Source organism: Trachurus japonicus, chromosome 4, assembly GCF_045865225.1.
Source record: "Trachurus japonicus isolate A0001 chromosome 4, Traja_1.0".
NCBI classification, from domain to species: Eukaryota; Metazoa; Chordata; class Actinopteri; order Carangiformes; family Carangidae; genus Trachurus; species Trachurus japonicus.
The window spans coordinates 3,696,470-3,718,173 of NC_140910.1; the positions used below are offsets into that span (position 1 = coordinate 3,696,470).

The 21,704-nt window shown below is 40.1% G+C and overlaps 1 protein-coding gene across 7 annotated transcripts in view; it reads right to left on the reverse strand.

Annotated features, from left to right (window-relative positions):
* Positions 1–21,704, reverse strand: part of LOC146988283 (cyclin-dependent kinase-like 5) — a 45,380-nt gene that overhangs the window by 23,267 nt on the left and 409 nt on the right. For 6 of the 7 annotated variants that reach the window (XM_085773458.1, XM_085773454.1, XM_085773457.1 and 3 more), the window contains exons 2-3: positions 19,091–19,305; positions 16,740–16,774 (exon numbers count right to left, since the gene is read on the reverse strand). In XM_085773458.1, the coding sequence (XP_085629584.1) occupies positions 16,740–16,774; positions 19,091–19,154 (99 nt within the window). In that variant the 5' untranslated portion in view covers positions 19,155–19,305. Of the gene's footprint in view, positions 1–16,739; positions 16,775–19,090; positions 19,317–21,704 lie in introns of all 7 variants that reach the window. The other variant, XM_085773452.1, reaches the window with a different exon arrangement.

The window sequence follows — 21,704 nt, forward strand, 5'->3', positions numbered from 1 at the left end:
CCCATGAATTGACATCATGATGACATTTCTGTTTGTACAGGTGTTTTTATTTATATCTTTATTCATCAAGAAAAAGCTTTAGAGGTTCTGACCAAGCTGTTTCCACTCTTTATGTTCAGCTATGTGAACAACCCACTGGCTGCAGGTGCATATTTGGCATACCAACACGAGAGGGGTATTTATCTTTTGATTCAACTCTGCTTCAACTGTTTCTTAAAAACACAATGCAATGGTAGTTTTGCATTTAGAAAAATCTCAGTTTTTTCCTACTATGTGATTTTGTGATAATTGAAAGGACAGTTTGACTTAGTGCTTCTGTTTATGTTCCTTTAGATGACAGAGAGCTGTACAGTATTTGATTCTAACACTGCCCTTGGCTTGTCTCACCTCAGCTCCCCGCAGTTTCTATGACCCATTTTCCAAAAAGCAATAGACCTAAATCCAGTCTTCAAAACATCCCCTTTTGAAACCACCTGTTGATATCACAGATAACAAAATGATTTTCTGTGTTTAGTGAACTAGATACAGGAGCCTGCTGGTAAACACGCACATTCGGAGAAGGTGAAGAAGGTGGAGAACATGAACAAGGTTCACTTCACTGCTTCCAACAGCCGTGATTTGCTCTTAAGAGTTGTGGAGGGCTGAGAAAGTAAGTCCTCACACAGAGCACTCCCATCACCACCACCTCTTCTGAAAACCACCAAAACTACCCAATGAGAGACTGTGAAACTTGAGCGACCCAGGGTAACCTGTTTCTGTGCTCCAGTTCACAGCACATTACATCAGTCATTAAAGTCACTTCAGCTTATTTCTGCTTCAAGCACAAAAAGTAGAAAGTATTGCAGTCGGGACTGTAACAGAATCTCCAGCGCTTGTGTTCACATTAACCTGCCATTTGTTCACAACAAGCGTCTAATAAGTTTACAGTTAAAGTGTGTGTGTTCATGTCAGATGGAACAGTGCGGTACAAGCAGCTCCTGTTAACCTTTCTGTGTAACATTTCATTTTAAGCTCTTTAGGAATTCCCATGTGGCGACAGACTGCGAGGCTCATTTATGTGGGAGAGGAACCAAGCTGGGTAAATAATTTACTCTGAGCATGTCCCTCTCTCTCATGACCTGCATAGATTAAGCACAAACAAGAGCACCTACAGTATGCAATAGCTTTTAGTCCGGCACCTTCAGGTAGAGGTATAACATCTAAAATAGATTGAAGGTCAACCTTCATCAGACTAAAGAAGATCTATGTAAAAATGATACAAAAGAACATTAAAGGTCCAGTGTGTAATAATTGGCATGGTTTATTGGCAAAATCTGACTACCCATGAATATATTTGTATATTGTATAATCACTATAAAATATAATTTGTTTGGTTTTTGGAGCCTTATAATTCTTCTTTTACATACCACTTTTTTCTGAACGTCAAAAGCGTGGAAAAACGGTGGAATTGAATGTTTACAGTATGTTCCCATGGTTTCAGTAGTCGCAGCCTTTTTTCATTTTTTTTTCATTGAACATCTGTAGAACACATGGATCATCACGCCAGCTTTTAACAATGGATATCACACAAATGGACATCCATTATTAAAAGAGTTAATAGATCCATGCTTTTTCCGTAACTATGACAACTAGTGAAACCATGGAAACGTAAATACTATTCCACCGGAAGAGCAAAACTGGCTTCAGTTTTTGACGTTCTGAAACTTGTGGATAGCAAGGGTCTTGCTTTAGAGTTTAGAGAGTGTCGCCATCTTGCGCCGCCATGTTTGTGCGGCAGCCCAAACAGAAAATCCAGCCAACCAGAAGGCTGTTTCGCGTTCTTAAATAAAACAACGATGAAGAAGACAGAAAGAAAGACGAAGGACATATTGCAGAAATATCTTAACATGGTTTAGATCTTCACCTCATCGCTCCATGCTCCTGAAATCGTGGTAAACAAGTATTGTCATCTGAGGCCACCATCACTTTGCCGACGGGAGGGGTGCAATCTAGAATCTGAATGCTAGATATCATAGTTTTACCCCCATTTTACACACTGGACCTTTAACAGCTCAGCTTAGGCTGTCAAAGGATATCACGTTTTTTATTACTGACTTAGTACTGACTTCATTCAGTCATTTCACTGGTTATAACTAGCAGGGGTCTGTACTAGAGGTTCAGTGATTTACCATCACACCACACTGGGAAAGAACTCCATGATTACTGATAAACATTTCATTTGGATGTGAGCTGCTCTCGTCTCTGCAGCAGAAACATTTCATCACACACTCATTATAGTTTGGTGATTATCAGACTGAGGATAATCAAACGTAAAGGCAATGCTTGCTCTTATTTAGCCTACAATATATCCTTAGATTAACATTTATACTTATAAATCAATCATCTCTAGTGTTTCTTTTTATTACATTTTTTTCTATTACATTTTTTCTTATCATATTAATAATTCATCCATGGCTCTGACAATTTTGCTTATAATTAAAAACTACGTTTTCACATGAATGCTCCTAAACGACCGACACTGAAGGGATTCCAAAGCGTGAAAAGCTGATGGCAACGGTAGAGGAGACAACTCCCATGATCCTACAATAGATCATGACATCACCCAGTGTTGTGTGTCATCATTACTCTGATTGCAGGACTCCTAGCAGCAGCAGCTATGTGTTTAGGCTGAGAACTGATGATGCTCATTGCCTCAGATATTCAGCACTGCTCTTTCTCTGCTGAAAACACACAAACAACAAGTGATATCACTGCAGGTGTTTTACCTTTGACACCATCTGCTGTGGCATTAATTAAGTTGTGGTTAAATCTTATACTAAGGGATAATGTTACACAGTGGAGACACTGATACATCTGTTCCATCACTATGTAAATATCACCCACTGGGAGTGATAATTACAAACTTCTTCATTGTTCATGCTCTTGGTTAAACCAGTCATGTCATCTCCCGTGTCTTCCAAGGCTCAATTAGTGATGGGACAATGCAGTTCTAACTGCGCTGTGTAACGCTCTCCATGCATCATGCTGTCATGTTTATTTTATGACGTGTGGAGCTGAACCCAGCATTAAGGAGGTTGGTTCAGTGTCAGAGCTCGACATTATCAGATTAATAGCCTAGATCTCTTATTTTATGCCTCTGTTTACGCCGTCCAACCAAGGAGATTAAGCATGAAGTGCTTGGCTGTGGCGTTTGTTCATAACAGCTTGGTGGATCTCAAGTGCAAAGCCAACAAAATAGAGGAAAGGTTACCTCCAACAGAATAGAGAAAAGGAACTGAAAATTGCTTCCTTTTTTGACTTAACACTTGAGCATAGGATGAGCCACAAACCTGTACTCTCGCGAGATCTCATTGTTTCCAGGAGTCAATGTCTGAATGACCGCTGCCAGCTATCAGTCAGAGTTTTATATGCAACACAAAAATGAACCACCACCCTGAATGTTTGGATGTAAATTGTTGATAAAAAAATCGATACAGTGCTTTTGCATATCGATACAGTATTGCTAAACGAAATCCCGTTGATATTTCAGTGAATCGATATTTTCTTACACGCCTAATCCCTTAGGAATGGTTCACTTCACTTCACAGAGATGAAAATCAGCTATTAACAGGACTTGACAACTGTAGGTAAAAGCAAAAAGCTTCATTACCACACACTTCCTGGTGTATTTCTTTCATGTAAAGAAATTATTTTGTTCATTCAGAGCAGCTGCCTATCTCTGTGAATACATCATTTTAAAAGGGGAACTATGCAAGTCCGGTCGCTTTTCCTCTGTTTTGCTAACCGTCCTCCTGGCCATGTGCAAAATTTGTTTTCAATGAAGCCAGTGAGAAATCAATCAATGGAGCGGTAGATAACGTCATAATTTACGACGTGTATATCTGTGTCTTATCTGTCATAAACAATAGATTACAGGTTACGAGGCGCATTTGTGTAGCGGTGCTGCAGAGCCGAGAGCTGGGACACCGGGGCGGCGGCGCTGACCTTGCAAAGTTGTTTTTCAGCCAAAAGACGCTAGGTGGAAGCCAGAGAGCCTCCATTCTCCCTGATTTTTTGACCATCACAATTACTCCAAAGCTGTTTAATTTAGGTAAAAATGTAACATAGTTAAGCTAAAAATAAAAATCCTGCTATAGTTCCTCTTTAATACAGTGCTTTACATCCATTGTTAGTAAATGGACAGAGCATGAAGGGGAAAAGACCAAGTCCAGGATGGGACTCCTGTCACAAGGTACATCAACAGGTGGGCCGGGCTGACAGTCAGTCTGCCTCTGACAATGCTTCACAATTAGTCTTGAAATAGCCTCCACGTGTCGGGGGACGGCGACGACTTTAACATTCAGACAGGAAACGTGTGTCCCCTCTTACATCGCTCCTGTCTCCGGCTCTCCGGCTCCTGATAGGACCACACAGACAAGTGCGCCACTGAAGGTGACCCATTTAATGCTAGATGTGAAAGTCCTTTTTTCCTCTCATGTCCCAGTTTCCGTTCCCTGCCTGCAAAAAATAACTGTTCTCTTCAAAGGGGGCGGATAGACCTTTATTTCTCCACTCAATAAATCTAGATGTTACTGACAGCGGCTCGCTTTATTTAGGAGGAAAAAAAATTTAAGCCAACCGCATCAATTCTATTATCTGTGGGGAGAAAAAAGCGCCATTGGTTACGCAACCTAAAAGGAAGCCATGCTAAAATAAAAGATAATCCAAAAAAAGAGACGTCCATAATCAAGATAGGACAAAAAGATGACTGCAGAGTGGTCGTGACTCACTTTATGCTGCATGGCAGCTCCTAAAACAGCGATAGGCTTAATAGACAAAGTCAATACACTAATTACTCATTTTTGGATCATTGTGTGGCTTCTCTTTTTAACTCAAAGTCAAAGGCAAAAAGCAGTGCAGACGGAGAACACATTCCCAGAAGACAATAGATTTCTTCTCAGTGACACAGCATTAACATCTACACAGCAAAGTGGAGAGTCAAATCACTGTGAGCTGGAACACTATACTTGTGTCACAGCTGGTGTTTTTCCTCTGACTGCTGATGCTTGATCATCTGATTCCTCAGATTTTATTATTTTAACTTTTAACTTCCTGTCTACCACTAATTAATCTGCTGCTTCGTGCCTGCTTTTTCGCAAATTACAGTGTGTGACCCGTTTGCTACTTCCTGTGATACAATAAAATGAGACTGTAAGTTTAAAGAGAAAAAAAAACCTGACACACTCTTCCTCAGAGTGCTGGAAAGCGAAAGTGACAAACAACACAACACACCCCTGCTCAGTTCAGCACACACTGCCGTCTTTACCTGATCTGGTGGTCTGGTGAAGCAACTGACACTACTGACTCAATTTGTGTCTCGTCTGCTTGTGTTACTGTGACACTATGAGAAGAACTATATTGAGAAAATGTGCGTATTCACTCCCTTGCTGAGAGTTAGGTGAGAGGACTGATGCCACTGAATAAGTGACTGCCAGACAGTTCCTTAGCAGGAACACTGGCTCTGATGGGACCGCTTCAAACAGAGAAGATTCCAGAAAATGAATTCTACCCTCCAAAAAACGGCATGTTGTTTTCAGGTTTTGCTCACTTAACTCAAAAAACAAGATATGTTAATGTGTGAAGTTTAGAGGTGCACAGTTACTGAAGCCGAGAACGGTAATGTATTTATTTATATTTTTATTTTATTGCCATTTTCTCAAGATAACTACTTATTTTTTGTTATCTTGATATAACAAAGTCTGTTTTCTCAGGATAAAGAATGTATTTATTCGTCATCTCGATAAAACAGAAAACTTTTTTTGGTTTGTAAACACAGGAAGTCACATGTGTACGGCTGTACGGTTCAGTTCGAGCATGTGGCAGAAAACCTCAGTCCACTCTACTCGCTGGTGTGGTATTGTTCAGTCCAATAATACTTAATTGAGCTGTCAACAATAACTAACCGGTAAGTTACAACAAGTTTATTTACTGGTCTGGGTTTATCTAAGGGTCTATCAGTTAGCCTTAACAGATGAGAGGTTGACCAACTCTCATCTATCCTGTTTCAGCTAAGGTAATGTTAGCTGCTGTTATTGTTTCAATATTCTTATGTTTAGTATTGCCTTTCTGTACGATGTAGGCGCAAGCTGACATTTTGGTGACTCCGTCTGAACTGTACAACATAATTTTAATTGGTCACAGTTACACCGAATTCCTCAGGAAAATGTGGAAGAGATCTAACAGTATCAAAATGTGGATACCGCCCAACCCTAACGTAGCCGTTCTCAGCTCTCTTTGGAATTTCTCAGCCCTGTTTTTTTCCAGCCTTTCTGCTAAGCTACGCAAACTGTCTGCTTTATTGTGTATTTCCAAAAATGTCAAACTACTTCAGATCCATCAAGCTACTGCTACAACATAAAGTGAGCCAGCTGAGCCAACTAGACACCTGCAGTGGAAGTGGTGATACCAGGGAACTCATTCAAATGTGAACAGGTGATCCCAGTTCTCAGTAAGTCATAGTAGTTTCAGTGTAGACAAAGCAAACTCAGAGACGGAGACAGAGGTTCGGGGACCTGGGTTTGCTTGGGTCTTTTCAACCATGGCTCTTATATGTACTGTATCTTGATTGGTCACACTCAGATCATGTGACTATTTTCTGGACAAAAACAAATCTGTTGTACAGTTATCTGCATTTGATAAAGCTTTGAAATCTCCAGTAATAATTTATGCTAATTATAATGACTTTCCAATATTGCCATATTGTGTTATATACAACTATGCAACCAACAAAGCTACTTCCTGCTCACACCTGCTTTCAAATATCCAGTGTATGTGAGTGTTCATACTATTTTTCACATAGAATTTAAAAGCTCTTCTGGTTTTCATTCTACAACAGTTTTAAAATGAAACATATCATTGTGGACAATGTGTTTACTATAGCTGTTGATATAGAGCAGTAGGTAGAAAACAAAAGCTGAATGGAATAAAAATGTGAGAGATGCTTCAAGTTTGTGGATTAACTATTTAAAGATTATTTTCAGGAACATTATCACCTTTATAATCAACCTTAAATAAGAGAGAGGGGGAAAAAATCTTGGTGACGAATTTACCCTTTAAACAAGACATAGCAGATAGATATAGATATAATCCCTCTGTTGTAAAATTTGATTAAAATTTTATGTGAGTGCTCTATTCATCGACTGGAGCAGAGACACCCACAGTTCCTTTGCTATCTGTCAGACAAGTCATGTGCTTTAGGCAGAAAGCAATACAGCATAAGAGGAACCTGTATCTCTGCCATTAGATCCTGATGATAAAATGCTTTAAAACACCAATAGGTGGTGTTTCCTGTGTTCCCATGTCATGATATTTAGCCGTATTCCCCTAAAAACTGGTTGGATTGTGCATTCTGCCTCAGCAACAGCTTCATGTTGGCATCTGTCCGTGGCCCTCAGGGGCTTTGTGAACCTGAACCATGCCAGGAAAATACAACCCCACACCATGCTGGAGCTGCCAGGAGCCCTCTCCATAAGAAACAAGCATTGTCCCTGTGGACTGCTCTTGGCACGTGCCACACATGTTCTTGCTCACTTGCTAATAATAGGATGACTCGTGATCATGTGATGCCTTTCGTTGCTCAGTATAGCACTTGCTGCGTTCTTGGCTCTCAAGTCACAAAATTGCTTTTTTATACTAATAATAATGGGGCTGATTGTGCAAACTTACTGTCTGCATGGAAAGACTTAACTGTACATGTACTGTACAGTAGTAAACCTACTGTCTGTAATCAAAGTCTTTACATGTACAGTCGTATGAGGGAAACTTTACTTTGTTTACTTGGCTGTCGGTTCCTTCATGCATGTCAAGTAATGCATGGACATCCCTGTCAAGAGGCATTTTTATCTACAATCAGCGGAGGCTGATGTCTTTCTCTTAGATTTTCATGCCAACATCACATTAGTGTCAGGTTCTCAAGGAACATTAGGTTCAGCAGCCTTGTTGTTGTTGCTCCCGCTTCAATCAGCTCAACTTGGATCCAACATTACAGCAAACCAGCTTTAACACACAATTTACTATTGCAATATCAGATACTAGTCAACATTATGTAAAGTAGTATAGCAATACAGTGAGTGTGCATGCTGTTTTCTATCTGCAAAATACCTAACTTAAGCAGCACATCTGTTGGTTTCTATATATAGTCAATAGAATATAAGGAAATGCAACAAAGCACATGATAAATTAGTTCATGTGATCGCCATAGTATCTTTTATATTCACATTCTGGAAAAGTGACTGTAAATGTAAATTGAAAAAGAGCTCAATGAATGTGGGTATGTTATCTCTTGCTTTTACACCTGCTGCCTCTACGCTATCTCATCAGCATTCTGTCAACACTGTAATGAGATCTTATTTTCATATACTATACAGTTAGCTCAGGAGGTGACAAGACCATAGACTGAGAACTCAAACAAACCTGGCTGGCGTGCGTTTACCCAAAAAACCATGTTAGTGTACAGGCTGCACTTCAGTTTTCTTTTGATATGGAAAAGAGACGTCTTTTCCGACTCCTAAAACACAACATCTTTGCAATCTACTTCAGAAGACACTCATCGCACGCTACTGTGAAACATGGATGTTATTGGTGATGTGGTATGACAGTCTGCAGCGATGACTTCTTCTCTATGCGCAGATACTTTCTCAATGACGCAAACAGACTGAACCTGCGCTCGTCTGATTCTGGCCAAGGTCCAATCATAATGTAGCAGGAACACCTCCGCAGCGAAGGCCGGGGCTTTTTCATAAAGCAGCTTAATTCTGTGAATCTGAAAACATTCCACAGTTATTTCAATGCTATGAATCATCTAAAGTGAACGCTTTACAAGCAGATGTATGTGAGGGGTCAGAGCCCCCCACCCCAAGTGCTGTCAATGTTTTACCTCTCCATAGTGGCTGTGGGAACCAGTTCATGGGATGATAAGCACATTTAAGGTACTGCTCTGTATGTGTGCATTCCTTAGAGTAAAGGTGTTCCATGCTTAAATAAATACTGCCGGCAGCTATGTTTACCCTCCTCTTTCTACATTTTACATACTGCTGCCTGATTAACGACCAATGGCCACGCTTAACAAGCCTTATCCTGGATTTAGATTAGCCGTCAGAGAGGCCTTTGTGTTTAAGGTGAAACTTACTGAGGCAAGTCAAATACAAAGTGCTGCACTTGTAAATCAACAGTCGGCAGTTGGGGCGGGCGGTCTCGCAGTGAAACTAGTGATAAACAGAAAGTGTGTCGCACTTTCAAGGACACTTACAGCTTCAGGATTTTTAAAAGCTTCTTCAATAACTTCAAGGCAATAAAGCAAACATACGAACGCAACATATGAACACAACAGAACATAAGCTCTGAGTAATCTTCCATATAATACGCTGGTACGTGGAAAAAAATGAAAAAAATCACAGACTGTAATCACAACAGCAGGACACAAAGAGGATTTGTTTGTAATCCACGCTGCACAAACATGACTTATAATGTGTCAGTGAACTCGGGGTCAAATCGGAGCGAGCACAAAGGTGGTTTCCACTCTCAGTCATGATATACCTGGTTTCGTCAACACAGTGAAATACCACATCCAGTCATCCACACAACTACAGCTCCAGCAATTACCAGGTTAAGATTTAGAAGACAAGAGCATAGCAGAATAACCACAGAGAGACAAGTTCTGTTTTAAATGACTAATCTAAAAAGCAAGACTAATGGAATACCTGAAATTGCCATTTTGGCACCACTTGTCATGACCATCCATCCATCCATCCATCCATTCAGCGCAAATTTCCAATAGCAATAACAGAACATTTAAATGAATGAGTGTTTCCATCCACTACCAAGCAATTATTAGAAGATGGGCACAGTGAGATAGTCTGTAGCTAATCCTCCAGCCAGTCAGGTCGCTTTGAACCACTGTGGAAGAAAACAGCACAATGAGATGAAGCAATTCAGTTAATGGTGCTGTTTCATTGTGGGGAGGAAAACATGATGGATACGCTGCCATTCACACACACACTTCCCGCAGCTATCCGGCAGGTGTGTGTGTGTGTGTGTGTGAGAGAGGAGTCAGAGCTCAACTTCTCAACTTCTAGCTCTCTCTTTTATTCATTACACAACTTTCTCTTGCTGTGTCACGCTGTGTTTACAGCCGAGTGTAACTATCATGGTCAGGCAGGACAGGCAGTCTGACTGGATGCACCATTACTCTCACTCCAGCAGTTAGTGTCTCCCCCTTCTCTATTTCCACAGAGCTACTGACTTCATTCAGAGCACTTTGTTCTTCAGCATGCTTCAATCTTTACAAATGAACCATTTCTTCACAAAGAACAAATATTCACAAATTCTGCAGCTACATACATACTGTATTTATATTTAAAGGGACATTGTGTAGCATTTTCCATTGTTTATTGTCCAAAACCTATGTCTGCATTCATATAGGTGGATTATGAACTCTGCTAATAAGTAGTATTTCTCATAAGCGAAGATTTTCAGATTTGTTTGTACATTGGGCTCCATGGCGTGGCCTGCCGATCAGCAAGAGGGGCTTCGCTACTATCGCGGCAAATTTGAAAGTCTGCATACTGCAGCAAAATGCAGGGTCATGCACATGCAGGGAGACAGAATCCTCATCGCCAAGAAAGTGCAAAAGGGATTTAAAGAGGCAACGTGACCGGCGTCTTCAAAAAACAAGGGCAAAGTCCTTATAGAGTGGCGAAGTCCCGCCCCTTCCCGCTGGACCTCCATGGGACCTTTCGAAGCGTAAAAAATGAATGGTGTTCAATGGACAGAAAATAATTATTTTCAGATCCCCCAGTCGTTACGCCTTGGATTACACAAATGTAGTTTATACTGTACGCTTAAATGATATTTTGTCATGTCAACAGTTTGACCGTTTATTGTGCCATTGTTCAGTTAAATGCTGTTGAGAAAACACAATGAGAAAGATGACATGTTATGTCGCGTATGTGACGTCACGTCATCACCCTTTCCCTCCCTTCCTTCTCCATCCACAGCGAATCAAGTAAAACTCCCCACATGCCCCCACTTATAATGATTTCCCCTCTTTCTATGCTCTTATCTTCCTGCCCTTGGAAAAAGGCGGTGAAGTGGAGCAGAGAGATCGCCATGTCTGCAGAGTTCAAGTGTGGGTGGTGACGTATATCATTCGCGTCGAGAGCAGCGAAGAGCTGTAGTTCGCAAAGCGGCTCACACAAAACCTAACATTATCAAAATTCTTTACGTGAAAAATAATCTCACAAACAACATGTGAAATCCATGGCACAATTCAAACGGGACCAGAAAATAATTTTTTATGTCATTGAATCTCATTGATAATTTTTCGCTTTTGAGGACCCATGTACCGGAAACGGAAAGGCAGGACTTGGCCACTCAATCCACCGTTTTCCGAACGCCAAAAACGTAAGCCGGTTTTGCTCTTCCGGTGGAATTGTATGTTTACGTTTCAGTAGTCGCAGTAAATGCATGGATAGGTTCGTTACCTTTATCTGTCAGTGCAAGCTATTTTTAGAACGGCCGAGCCGAGCGACAAGCTGCTCACAGCTACGCTATGGAGGCTAATGGGATTTCTTGGTTTCCCTCATCAAACTCATCAAATACAGAATCCAACAACCCCAAAATGCTCTGGTGGACAAGTTGTGACCTGCACATTCACCACGCTATGAGATAATAACGGAACGTTACGATACGGAGTTGTTTTCGAGGTAATTGTAGCTGTTGAATTGTGTATTTGATGAGTTTGATGAGGGAAACCAAGAAATCCCATGAGCCTCCGTAACATAGCTCTGAGCAGCTCACCGCTCGACTCGGCCGTTCTATAGCTTGCACCGCCACCGACAATTAAAGGTAACGAACCTACTGCTATGACTATTAGGATTATGGCAATGGGCCAATTTGCCAAAAATGTTGAACTATCCTTTTAAGTATCTCCCCATTCAAAATGATCTGAGTGGTATGTCTCTATTCATGATATAAATCAATATAAATATATTGTTTCAATGTTAGATGGGAGTTATTCCTACACAATATTCCTTCAAGAAATCTGTTAGTTTGATGTTATTTTCAAAAACAGCTTCACATGGATCTTATTGCAGCTCCACGTGTATGATTAACCCATTTATTAAGCTCTTAATTAGATTACAATAAATTAGCATATTTCATATGGTTTTTATCAAGCATCAACAGACAAGGCAAAAGACCTGGAGCATCTTTGTGGCTCACTTGGTAAAATGTAGATTCAGCCTCCTTGGAACTGCTTGAATCAGGAATTCCCCCCTCATTTCCTTTCAACACGCCACAATATAACACTGTATTTCCATTAGAAAGAGTCCACGAAGACAAACATGTTCTGCTGGTGATTCATTTACATGGACGAGAAATTAATAAAGGATGAGCCAGAACAAGACAAAAGCTTCTCTGTGTCTCAGCCTGCATGCTCTAACCCTTCGACATAACAGCATGTTGCAGTTTCAGTCTGGGTATCCTCTTTATCAAAACCCTGTGGCTAATTCAGCAAGAAAGCCTGACTGAAGACTGAAGCACCAGCATCACGGAACATTGGTAAGATACAAACACAGAAGTTGTCTGTCTCTAAGCTACCTGGTAATAAATAAGGGGCTGCTACATCAAGGCTAATATCTCATCTTGAACCTGATGTTTAGTCTGCATTAAATCAGTGCATATAACAATATCATGTTGTAATCATTGTGACTAGGGATCAATAATCATAATATCGGTCGATATTCCGCATTCTTACAATAATCGGCATCAGCCGTTTCCTGCAGATAAAATAAGTGTATTTTAAAAGGCGCTCCTTTGGCTCTGATGCAGCGTCTCTCTGCCTGAAGTCACCACTCTTGGCTGTGTAACAATGTCCCACCCACAGCCTCCACTGAACCAAGATCTGTGTTGGAGTTTGTGTACAGAAATGTCTTTCTATCACAGGTCTTCACAGTGTACAAAAGACAAACAGTTACTGTATTCCATCTGATCCAGGTGTGTTCTTCTATATTTTGACACCACAATTTTCATTTTTACTGCAAATGAATAACGGTTATCAGTTTCCTTGATTACCAATAATCGGTATCGCTATCGACCCTGACAAAACCATGTCGGTCGATCCCTAATTGTGACCTACGTTAATGTCACAATGGTGAACACGCAGCCGTTACACACAGTGATCCATATTCTCATTAGCTCATTGTGTGGGTCTAATCTATTGACCCACTTGTGTTGTATATCCTTTATGGACTTAAAGATAATTCACAAACATGCAGAGCTGCAACAATTAATCGATTAATCGCACAATAATCTATTATTAAATTAATCATCAACTATTTTGATAATCGAATGATCGCTTTGAGTAAGAAAGAAAAAAAGTCAAAATTCTCTGATTTCAGCTTCTTAAATGTGAATATTTCTGGTTTCTTTGTTCCTTCATGACAATGAACTATATCTGATTGACATTTTTCAACATTTTTTAACATTTTATTGACCAAACAACTAACCGATTAATCATTTAAATAATCAACAGATTAATCAAATAATCATTAGTTGCAGACCTACAAACATGTATCTGATACTTGACTAATACTGAAACCTCATGTACATGACGGTCTTCCTCTCTCCGTCGCCCCTCTATGCCATAATCAGCCCAGCTGACTCTTAAGAATGCGTTTGGATGTTGCAAAATGTAAAATGTGGGTGTGCGCACTGTAATCCAGCAGCTCTAAAATAGATTCAGATTATTGCATGGAAATCGGTGAATGCATACTCGCACTTGCTTCCTATCCTCTCTATATCTGGCCTCAGATCTTTCTCTGAGCTAATTATTCCTGTTAAATACACGTATTGTATAAAACAAATTTGAGGGTTGTGTCTCTGGTGAAATAAGTAGTTCTCTGAGCATGGGCAGCTGTGACTCAGCAGGAGTTGTTACACACAAACACAGCCATTTTCTCTGTCCAGTGCGGCTCCTGCCCACGGTCACAGCATCATCCAACATTAAGCTTATATGTGATTCTGCTTTGAAAGTGTCGGCACATGTGTGTGTGTGTGTGGGTATCTGTGTGTTTGACTGTGCGCCTCTGTCAGTGTGTATGCGCACATAATTATGCAGCATAGATCTGTGAGTTAACCCCTTGCAAAAACATGTCGGTCCATTCAGGCCAACAATACAATATTTTCCACATGGCATCGGTCCATGTTGTTCCGCAGCCAGAGGATTCATCCTCCTGTGCTTTCACGCGTCGAGCAACAAGGTTACCGACGGATGTTCTGTCAAAATCTGAACAAATTAGTGAACTTCAAACACACACGCACACACAAGGCCCAGATTGCGTCTAATGTCAGACTTCAAGAGGGTTCTTTCATGATATGCCAGGGAAAGACATTCCAAATGAGCTTTATACAAAACAGTCAAATGAACTAGGTAATGGAAACACAGCCAGGGAATAATCTCTTCCAATTGTTTGTTTTTGTGCTACAGCACTGTTACCACATTGCAGACGGTAAACCATTGCTAACACTCCTGATGACACACACGCCTGTTACTCAAATCCTGTCTGTTCCTTCAAAATGTGCATCTAAATAAAGGATGGTATTAAAACTTGACTGGCCCCTCTCACTAAATAACCTTCCTTCCTTTTAGCTTTGGTCTACACTCACTCACGTGGGACATATTTGGCTATTCAACAACCAAATGCTCCACCGTGCCAATAGAGATGTATCTGCCATAAAATAACACTGGCCAATAATATCGCCCCGGCTGACGCATCAGACAGCCTTTCATTTAAACTATTGTGATACACATTCCAGGCAGAAAAATAAAATGTCAGTTGAAAAACATAATAAAATTTCCTCAAGGATTTTGAACACTGCAATTACAGTGTCGATTTTTTTTGTGGATTTGTGCACAAATAAACAGCAGAGAGAGCGTTACAGACAAAGCACCAGCCTCCATGTGTTGTGTGGACCTAACAGAGGTCTATTGATGTGGGTTCCTTTGTGTAAAATGTAGACATTGGCATTTGCAGCTGCGTAGGATCGGGATCAATCAGTCTGAATAATAAAGCCCAGTAATTACAGGCTGTGATTCCGGCTTACAGCCAGGCTTTACTCGTTTTCCTCACTTCTGATTGTTGCCTTGACATCGAGTCTCTGTGCTCTTGTCTTTTACAAATCTCACATTTAAGCTAACTCTCGCATTAGTAACCTGGCTAATGGATACACCAAGGTCATTGCTGTAATAAAGACTGTAATAAACGCAGGTGCATAGCAATCGCAGAGCAACAAAAAAAAACAAAAAAAACATTTCGGATTTCAATGTTGAAGGTGCAGAAAGTGTGTTTCCTGCAGTTTCCTGTAAGTAGGAGGTATAGGCTCTCTTTTTCATGCTGGACCGCTGTCAATTCCTGGCACAGCCTCCTCCTTAAATGGACTGAGATGACAAGGCTATTACTGCACTGTGGGTCACCTGCTTTTCATAGTCCTGCTGTTTCTGGTTGTGTTTCCCTGTTCTTATGCTAAAACCACGAACTGCTTCAAGACAACTTAATAAATCCACTTTACATGAATGAAAAAAAAAAAAAAGGTGCGGTGAAAGAATGTGGGTTTGCTACCGTTCAAAGCAGATCTTTCTCACTGATGAACCTGAGTACAGACAAAGGGACTGTGACCAATTATCCAGCAGCCCACAGGCGCCACTGAAGGCATCACATTAATCCTCACTGGTCCTCTGCGCTGCAGTGACCAGGTGCACCGAGGCTATTTTCTTCAGACAAACCACAAATCTTCAGGACATCTTTCCTCTAATAAGCATAAACCTGATGTTCGATGCAGCCTTATCTTTTGTAAGAAACACACATTAGACACTCTGCTCTCTCTCTGGGGACAGCCAATATATTTTAAGTGGTAGCATATACCAAAGAAGGCCAAAGCAATGTGATTGCTCAGTTTGTATACCCAAAACAACTGGGACTGCAGGTTTGAACAAATATTACTGAAATAGGGGAAAATGCATTTGGTTGGGGACTATTTTCAGACATGGAATGAGACACGCTTGACGCTAATACTACTTATTGACAGCTAGAGAGCATACTGTAGTCTATCGCAGGAGGTCAAACTCATTTTAGTTCAGGGGTCACACAGCGCAATTCGATCCGGTAAATCAAATTGGTAAAATAACAACATAATAACCTATAAATAACAATGATTCTAGTTTTTTCCCCTTTGTTTAGTGCTAAATGAACCCTACCTTTACAAAACAATATGAACAATCTGAAATTTCTTGAGAAAAATGTGTGCAGTTTCAACAATATCATGCCTCTGCTGTCTTCTATGTAATTTTCACACTTGGCAGATTCATCCCATGGGCTGAGTTGGACCCTCTCGTGGGCCGGTTTTGGCCCACAGGCCATATGTTTGACACCCTTGGTCTATGGGAGGAAAAATAACATGTGCCAGTGTGGCTCTTTTATATGTTTGATAATTTCTGGATAAATGGAGTTCAATGGGAGACTTTGGCTCATTAATGAGACTAATTCACTTTTAGTTGGGTCTTTTAAAGGGATTCTTGACAATAAGAACATTATAGATTATACCAATTTTATACTTTATCACATTTAGTTTTCATAAGGTTTGAAACATGTGATAAAACAGGATGGAGACTCAGATTATTACATTCAAGTTTACTTTCAGCTTACCTTGTGTCTGCACTTCAAAACAACACCATAGGCTCCTAAAAAAAGAAGCAAACCACACGATTAATTGCGATCTAAAGCAGCTTATCTTCTCATGAATATTCAAAAGGATTCATGTATTACAGGCAGGCACTACTGTTAGTAGAGCTACTTCACTTATAAGCAGATCCTCGTGAAATAATACAAAGTGACAGCTCAAATGCAGTTTAAAAATGTCAATGTGTGATTAACATACCAGCATGGTCTATAATCATAAATAAATAAAGATTACGATTAAGTAAGCTGAGTAATAAGGCTAACCACTGCCAACGAGTCCAGAACCTACTGAGGTCATTTCATGTCCATGCTGTGAGGAGGGTTTTAAATCTTCTTTTTAATACCTCTCCTATGTTCACATGAATTAAGAAAAAAACATCCTCCTCTAAAAGGACAGGTGGCTCAGAAAGTAGGACACAAGTGTTGGCAAGCTACTGTAGTTCTGATGTTATTGACCCTGGCAGTCACACACACATCCTCTGAGGGTTCAAGAGGAATTCTTGAACTGAGCCGGCATATGACAAAGTCCTCCGTAGCGCCGAACAGGAACATCAGGACTGAAACAAGTTATCTGTCTCCATTTTTTTTCTGACACAGTTTAAATAGCTCGAAAACCCAAATCAGTTTTGCATGGATAAACACATGAATAAGAAATTGAGTGTACCTTATATTATCACTGCTGTTAGAAATGCAAATCTATTTTTATACTGCCATTTCTTCCAGATGCTGTTATGAATGGTTTAAAGCTGCTTCCTTGTTCAGACTAGTTTCTACTCAAATTCAGCAAATTTACACACTAACATAAAGGGATAGTTCAACAAATTGGCCCATTGCCATAATCCCTATAGTTTTAGGAGTATAGGTTTTTTATCTTTAATTGTCAGTGCAAGCTATTTTTAGAACGGCGGAGCAGAGCCGCGAGTTGTTTTCTAGGTAAATTAATGCAAAACTGCTGATACGCGTTACCGTTGCGGGTAGTTTCTTGCATTGCAGTCTCTGCATTTACCAACTCCGTCTCGTAACATTTCGCTATTATCGCATAGCGTGGTGAATGTGCAGGTCACAACTTGTCCACAAGAGCGTTTTGGAGTTGTTGGATTGTGTATTTGATGAGTTTGATGAGGGAAACCAAGAAATTCCATAAGCCTCCTTAGCATAGCTCTGAGTAGCTCACGGCTCTGCTCCACCATTCCAAAAATAGCTTGCACCGACAAATAAAGGTAACGAACCTACTCCTAATATATACTACTAAACTATAGGGTTTATGGCAATGGGCCAATTTGCCAAAATGTTGAACTATCCCTTTAAACAAAAGATAAGAAAACACTAATACCATACAGTAATGAGAATTCAGTACGAACCTTTGCATTCAACACAAGACCATAAACAAAAAACAAAAAAAACAAAAAACAGACAGAACAGATAATAATAACTGATAATAATAATTTGTACATTATTGCTCCCATGTTATTTTCCTGGAGCAGAGATAACTGCATACAATTCAGTGTATTTTTGACTTGCTGGGGTGAGCCTACATGCAGCACTCAGTCCTAAATCATTAACCAAATTGACTGACCTGCAAGATCACTGAGGAAAAATCTATGATGCTGGATCAAGTGGAGCACACATCAGTGCCATGAGTGCAGGCAGGGCTGGACTGCTCCACTTTCACAACTTCCACAACTTTACAGTTTAATGTGGCACTAAAAAGTGCTGAATTCTCATCGTTGGAAAGGCTTTCACAAAAATGTCCCTATACACACAATATACCATTTCTAGGATGTGGGAAAAGGGGGGTGTGAAAACTGGGACGAGCGAGTGGCCTCACCTCAGGGCCTCTGCCACTTCACATCAAAAGACTGGCTCAAGGAAGAACAAACAGGAGAAGTATTTTGGCCGAATTTATGAAATCAGCCTGTCCCATTGACATTTGCAACAACAACAAGACTGAATCACAAAAACCTCCACTTCATTCCTACTACAACGCTTAAAAAGTATAAATCCAGGTTGCACATTAAAATTCTTCGTAATGAGTAAACAAAAAAAGAAAACTCTACTTGACCTTATTGGGTTTGATCAGTCATGAACAGCAGCTTGGGCTTTTAACAGCTTTGTTGCACTGGCAAATTGAATAAAAACAATCAAATGATTGCCCACTAAAAAGCCCTGCACCAAATTAGTGAGTGGACTACCTCACATTAAAAGCTGTGGCTGAAGACTAGACTGGAGTAGTGGTCAGTGTTACAGAGCTACAGAATACAGAATAAACAAAACCTACTCTACACATTGTTACATTTGAAGTAAATGAGGGATCTCACCTTCACCCACAATCCCAAGGACTTCAAATTTATTCATTACATCACAGATGTCAGGGATCTTCATGAAGTCAAAAGGTGTATGGTGTGAGGTTCATGGAGCTCCGGTGAAGAGGACCCAGCTACAGGAGGGCACGAGCCGGCCAGATGTTGGCTCCCACGAGGTGTGCGCCAGCTGTGGGCCATAATATCCGCCACATGCCTCGAATACTGGCTGGCTGTGTTTTACCTGCACAAAAACATGCCACCAAATTAAAATGTAAACAGTGTTATCCTCACTTACCATTAAAGTGCTACAGTTGGAGAGAATTACATTCAAACTATGTTTCAAAGGAGGTTAAATCGAAAGCAACTAACTTGCTTTCGATTTAACCTCCTTTGAAATACTATGACCTGGGCAAATGAGAATATGCACCGGCTTATTCAAACTATGGAACCAAACTGATATTTTTGAAGAAAACTGGTCAAAATGGCTCAGCTACGTGTCAACTGTAAGACCGATTTCATATAGATCGCAAAGATAAGGTCAAAATGTTTTTTCCCTATTTTCAAGTGTATGATGAACTTATGTTAACTGCTGTTGCACAAATCCTCCCTTTGTCATGGTTTGTTATGTTATGTTATGTTATGTATGCTATGTTATGTTATGTATGCTATGTTATGTTATGTTATGTATGCTATGTTATGGTATGTTATATTATGTTATGTTATGTTATGTTGTGTTATGTTACATTATGTTATGTTGTATGCTTTGTGCCCAGCTGGCACATATATGTATGTTACTAAATAAAATGAATAAAATAAAAAGTAAATTAAAAATATATATTAATTAATTATTAAAATAAACTGATTCATTTTCTCATGATTGAAAAAAGAAAAGAAAAAAAGTGCCTCAGTTAACCACAAGTCAGAGATGGAATACCTTTTGCATCTTTAACCAGTTTATTGTTGAATAAATAAATAACATATCAACTTATTTGTTGATCTTTTCCAAAGGATTTGCTGTTAGGTTAGGGGACTAAATAAAAAAGGAGTGGTAGCAGAAGTCCAGATATTCTATTAGTCTTTGTAATGAGTCAACCTTCAAAACTGCAGGATCCTCCTATTCCCAGGATTCAATGGAACAGCATTACACTGGCCCGCCTGTGAAATCCCCCATCTTTCAAGCTCCATGTCTTCAGTAAAGAAAACCAGGTATAAGTACAGTAAGTCTCTGGCATTATTTATGATAACCATGGTGACACAATCTGGGTTATTTCTTTACTAAGCCCCTCCAGAGCCACAGACAACAGCTGTTTTCACAGGCAGAAGAGTAATCCATCTATTGAGTAAACTGTGTGAAAAACACAATTTAGTTGTATAAAACATAGTTTAGTACAAAAGGAAAAAGAATGTAATTTTCCTTTTCAAAGGGTGAAACAGCATCACACAAGTTCTTAATGTGATCAAAGCACCTCCTGTGGTATCCACACACTTACTCTTATTGAATCAGATAAGACTCCAGATACCACTTTCTCCATTTCATCTTCTCCTAGATAGGAAGCTCAAGGACTTGTACAGCCTATACTCACACTCCCAGTCTCCTACGGTGCTGTGGGCACAGGAGCTGCTCATTAGTATGCAAAACCTCGGCACCAAAATAAACTCTTGTCTCCCAGAACACTTACCGTCACTGTGTGGTCTATTACTCCCTTATCTCAGCAAGCTGCACTCTTACAAACACAGGTAAACTAAGAGCTACACCGTGGGCAAACTTGAGAAGGACGGCACTGATGGATTCACAGGGAAATGTTGTTTTTTCTTCCCTTTTTTAAACCTTAATCCTGTTAACATGCTCCCCCTCTCCTCATCTCATCCCCACATACATGCATCCCATTGTTTTCAACTGCAGATTTCAGCCTACTACTCTGCCAGGCGAGACCTAGAGGGATAATATGAGCAGGAATGCACTGGGCATTGCTGTGGATCATAGATTTTGTCTCTATCAACTGAATGACTCATGCGTGGTAGATGTGTGGAATTCAAAATACAAAACCTTTAAACCTCTTCATAAAAATCAATGCGCTATATTGTCTATGCCTGTATTGGATTCACAAACATCATGATAAGACAAGATGGTAAGAATTTGACAAAAACAAGAGCTGCAGATGACAACGTCATTGCCATTAGAGATACTCTGACTACTCATTTTTAGGAAACACATTATTTTAGGAAGGAAATCAGCAAAAACCATAAAGGATTTACATGTATGGTAAAAGATTGCATAATAATAATGATGATTTAAAAAGTAAAAAGAAGAATAGATGCTGTATATCAATAGGCTACCTGCCATACACTGATCCTGTTGCTTCTGGGTTAAAATTCCCTCACATCATAAACAGAACAAAACACATCCCAGGGTGAAATGTAGCTGTGAAATCACTGTTTTTAACAGAGACTGTATCTCGCCTGTACAGTATGTTCAAGTGTGTGTGTGTGTGTGTGTGTGTGCGTGCGTGTGTGTGTGCGTGTAGGTGCGTGTGTGTTAGTTAACGACTGCCCACATGATTCAATGTAGCTCCCACATTTTCAATGCAGAGCAACAATAAATCCAACAAGTCAAACATTATGGCTGCAC